The 4931-nt window shown below is 31.8% G+C and overlaps 1 protein-coding gene across 1 annotated transcript; it reads left to right on the top strand.

Moving 5' to 3' along the window:
* Positions 1 to 1344: 1344 nt before the first annotated feature.
* LOC110656430 (heavy metal-associated isoprenylated plant protein 9) lies at positions 1345 to 3807 on the top strand. The gene is made up of 5 exons (XM_021813168.2): positions 1345 to 1739; positions 1835 to 2000; positions 2093 to 2265; positions 2388 to 2478; positions 3087 to 3807. The coding sequence occupies exons 1-5, from the start codon at positions 1719 to 1721 to the stop codon at positions 3557 to 3559; spliced, it is 924 nt and encodes a 307-aa protein (XP_021668860.2). The 5' UTR covers positions 1345 to 1718; the 3' UTR covers positions 3560 to 3807.
* The last annotated feature ends 1124 nt before the right edge of the window (positions 3808 to 4931 follow it).

Raw genomic sequence — 4931 nt, 5'->3', positions numbered from 1 at the left:
ATAAATAAAAAATAGACCAACCAAACCAATTGATGATTCAATTCAATAATGCTTTTTTCGGTAACAAGTTCGATCAAATAATGGTTATACTACTTTTTCAAATAAATCCTAGAAAATTAATTATATATATTCAAAATAATGCTTTCTCCTAACTTTACATTATTTTAAAATTATAAGATTTGATAATTACCCAGATTAAACCATTATATTAGCAAAATGTTAAATTTTTGTTCAAATAAAATTTTAATATGCAGAAAATAAATATATATATATTTCTAAGTATAATATAAATGTAATTAAAAAAAATATTTTATTTTACTTCATGATGTTGCCTAAAGTTTTCTGGTCAATGATTGGTTTCGATATTGCTTATAGTAATGAAAGATGTGAGGTCGGTGACATAAGCAGGGCTATTCCGACGCTCAAATTAGTAAATATTAGAGAAAAAAACAAATAGTGGGAGTAATCAAAGAATTAAATTGCATACCTATCAGAGTATATTTATAGAGTAGAGTAGAGTATGGTCAGTATCATAAGCTATATTTATAGAGTAGAGTATGGTGCCTTTGTTGCCCTAAATCGGATTTTGCCAACTCATATCTAATTTATTACTTTCTGTATGCTATGGAAACACCATCTAAAGTGCAATGATATTCTCGACGGAAACATAGCGCATCCTATCAGCATGTATTCGACTTTTAAGATACATTCTAATACCCTACCTTGTTCGAGTATTCGGTATTTCATCTAAACCTCTTATCTCCTGTTCAAATATACTGTGGTCTAACCGAACATCTCGTGTCTTATTCGAATATATTATATTTTGACCGAACATCTCACGTCTTATATGAACCCATAATATACCATCCGAACATCTTGTATCTCGTCTAAACATCTTACTTATTTGATAAAGTTTGGATTAATTCAAATTTAAAGATTTGAATCCTTTATCATCTGCATCAGAATTTGGTTCGTATTATATCACTTATGTAATGTTTTATTTAAAATTAAATCATAAGAATATTAAAGTGATATTAAATAAAAACTCATAATAATAAAATATACTACTGAACTAATAGTTTAATAGAATACATATCTCGTAATATTAAATGAAAAAAATTATCTTTTTGAACATCAAAGCCTCAAATCAAATAATAATATTGTTTTTTAAAATGAGAACATGTCACATTTTGATGACATATCAGCTCATTGTCATGAAAAGTCCGCCAGTCGGTGGAAAATTGAAGTATTCCTTAGTCATGGCTTTCTTTTTCACCTCTCTCTCGGCCTCTGCAATTCATCTCCCCTCTCTCTCTCTCTCTCTCTCTCTCTCTCTCTCTCTCTCTCTCTCTATCTCTCTCTCTTGATCGATCGATTATAAATCCACCAACCCTGCTCCACTGGTTTCCTCCCTCGCCTTTTCCCTACCTATTCAGCCTTGAAGATTTAAAAGAAATATATAGAATAAACTAATCACAGCTTCTTTATTCATTTAGTGGCATTCCATGTGCATTGGAATCACACACTTGTGCTGTCTGTGTTATCTTAATTAACCCCACCGTTCCATTCATTGATTATACTCTCCCAACCGCTGTATATATAAAACCTCGTTTCTGTTCCTTCAGTATTCCTCCCACTTTAGCTCTTCTTATTTTTTTATTATATTCTTCTCCTCAGTTTCATCAAAGTCAAGTTCTGCTAACTATTAGCTGCTGCAAATGGGTGAAGAAGCTAAACAGGTAAGGTTTTTGCATGCATTTTTAAGTCTATTAATTTTGTACACACTATACGTTCGTGTTTCTTTTAGTTCTTCTGTTAATATTATGATCCACAGGCAGAGGCCAAGCCGGAGGAGAAAGTTGAAGAGAAAAAGGAGGAGAAGCCTGCTGAGGAAGAGAAGAAGGAAGAGCCAAAACCTCCATCTCCCTTTGTCTTGTTAGTGGACCTGCATTGTGTGGGATGTGCGAAGAAGATTGAGAAGTCCATCATGAAGATTAGAGGTCCTCTGTCTCTGAAATAAATAAAAGCAAAATACACATATATAGTATTAAATTAACCCATTATTAACTCCAATTCATTTTGTTGTCAACAGGTGTGGAGGGAGTAGTGATAGATATGGCTCAAAACCAGGTTACTATAAAAGGAATCATTGAACCTCAAGCTGTTTGCAACAGAATCATGAAGAAAACCAAGAGAAGAGCTAAAGTATTATCTCCATTACCAGAAGCTGAGGGTGAACCAATGCCCCAAGTTGTCACCTCACAGGTCTCAACCTAGCACCTTCATTCAATCAATTAATTAACTATTTTAATAAATATAATTAATATTAGTATATGTATGTGTATGTTAAAGATGTTGATTTATCCTTTTGTAAATAATCTACACAGGTTAGCGAATCAACAACTGTAGAGTTAAACGTAAACATGCACTGTGAGGCCTGTGCTGAGCAACTTAAAAGAAAGATACTCAAAATGAGAGGTAATTAAGCTTCTTTGTTCGTTTTTAGGGTTTCTTTCTTGTAATCTCTTTATTGTTATTAATTAGTTGTATTCCTATGTGAAAAAAGTAGAAAATGTTAGAAAACAACCAACTCAACAAGTTGAGTGTGACTGACCAACTGCAAGAAAGGTGACATAAAAATAAAGAATCCAACATTCCTGGGTAACCGTGCTTACCCAGATGTTGCCACACCAGCTAAGTTGGGCCCTGCTTTCTATTTAGGTGGCATTTATTGCAGTTATTTGGATGCATGTACAGGTTCTCATTGGAGCTACCTGATCCAAATGGACAATGAAAAAGGACTATGTTTCTGAAAAGGGATAAAGGAAATTTGCACAAAGGTCGCATTTCTAAATGACCCAAAAGGAGGGTTGGGTGGATCACATTTCTAATTGTACACGTCTATCAATCGTTAGTGCTAACTTTTTCCATGGCAAATGAAAGTGGCCTTCATCCTCCATATGATGTGTTGTGTTAACTCAATAGTGGACTGCTTATTTTTATAGCCCTTAAATAATGCCATGGAAGTTAAATAAATTTAATTAATAGTCATGATTAAGGTGAAAAGCTTTTACTATGTATTACAGGAGTGCAAACAGCTTCAACGGAGTTAAGCACAGGAAAAGTAACAGTGACGGGAACCATGGACGCTGACAAGCTGGTGGATTATGTTTATAGACGCACCAAGAAGCAAGCGAAAATAGTGCCACAGCCTGAGCCTGAACCAGAAAAGAAAGAAGAGAAAAAAGAAGAGAAACCTGCAGAAGAACCGAAACCAGAAGAGAAAAAAGAAGAAAACTCGGAGAAGAAAGAAGAGGATAAAAAACCTCCAGAAGAGGAACCCAAGAAGCAAGATGGTGAAAACCCTGAACAGAATGAGAACAAGGAAGAGGCCAAGAAGGAAGAAGGAGGAGATCAGAATATCGAAATCATTACCACCATGGATGAAGAAGGGATGAAGAGAATGATGTACTATTACCAGCCACTTTATGTGATTGAGCGAATCCCACCCCCTCAGCTCTTCAGCGATGAGAATCCCAACGCGTGTTCTATTTCTTGATTGATTAATCAATCGATCAAATTCTCTCTCTCTCTATATATAAATATACTCCAAGCACTTCCACTTGCGATGATGATTTTTGGAGGAGCTTGATCAGTGGAAGGTGTCAAATAATTATGGGAAAATGGGTATTGTTTTAGAGATTGCACCCATCAGCCATCAATAGTTAATATCATCATTCTGTGTTCTATGTAATTTATCATGTATTAAGTGAAGCATGCAATACAAAATTTGCCATCTTTTCAATATGATTAATTAATTAATATTACATTTATCCTTCTGTTGAATTAATTTATGTGCTTTCTAATTTCTTTTGATCTTTTTGTATCATCAGGGATTGCTGTTATGAGATCAATCCAATTAATTAATGTTTGATGTTTGTATTGAATGCTAATTGAAATTTAAATATGTTACCTCATAGAGTTAAAAATGATTATTAAACTTAAATTCATTGATACTAACGTTTGAATTTTAATAATTAGATTGAAATGACACTAATTTACTACCATGGCTTATAATACTATTTGAGGAGTATCCCTCTTTGGCTCTCTTGCAAATGCATAATCAAAATGAACAATTGATGTTTCGGTTTGAGGAATATATCAATTCTAAGTTTATTTTTAGTATAATTAAATAAAATGCAATGCTAATTTTGAAATTATACTTAAAATAAATTTTATTTTATTTGAGTATATAAATTTAAAATATTTAAAATTTAATATATCATAATTTTTTTTAATTATTTCAGAGAAGGGTTCCAAATTAAACCCTATTTATTAATTTAATTTGTCAGCAAGATATTAATTGGGCATGCATATTTCATTTTTTTAATCATATATATGCACCACTTACCACTTTAAAACCATTTATTTTTTACAACATGGGAATATTTGTTCTATTATTACGCACATACAATTCAAAATTTTATTAAGAAATATCAATTTATCATGTAGAAACTAATGCTGTTGAGAGTAGGAGTGGTTACAGCCTCATTTGGAATTGAAATTAAATTGGAATCAGTTTGGTTAAAATTGGATTAAAATCAGTTAAAATTGAAATCAACTTCGAATCAAAATAAAACCACCCTTCTACGGTTTAGTTCAGATTTATATTTTTTAGAAATCATAAATTGACAGTTTTGAATTAGACCAAATCAATGATTTAAATACAAAAGAACTCAAGAAATACCTTATCCACTTATAATTCATTTATACAAATCTTAAATTCTTTATACAATTATACTTTACACCCTTTTTAATTCTTAATATTCTCTCAATTTTTCTCAAATTCTCTAAACAATCATTTTCTATATTCTTTTTAATTCTCAATATCTCTCAGTTTTCCTATTTTATTATTTTATACACTCACTAAA

This window comes from Hevea brasiliensis, chromosome 9, assembly GCF_030052815.1.
Source record: "Hevea brasiliensis isolate MT/VB/25A 57/8 chromosome 9, ASM3005281v1, whole genome shotgun sequence".
Classification (NCBI taxonomy): Eukaryota; Viridiplantae; Streptophyta; class Magnoliopsida; order Malpighiales; family Euphorbiaceae; genus Hevea; species Hevea brasiliensis.
The sequence above is the reverse complement of the archived record's forward strand: the minus strand, read 5'-3'. Positions and strand labels throughout refer to the sequence as shown.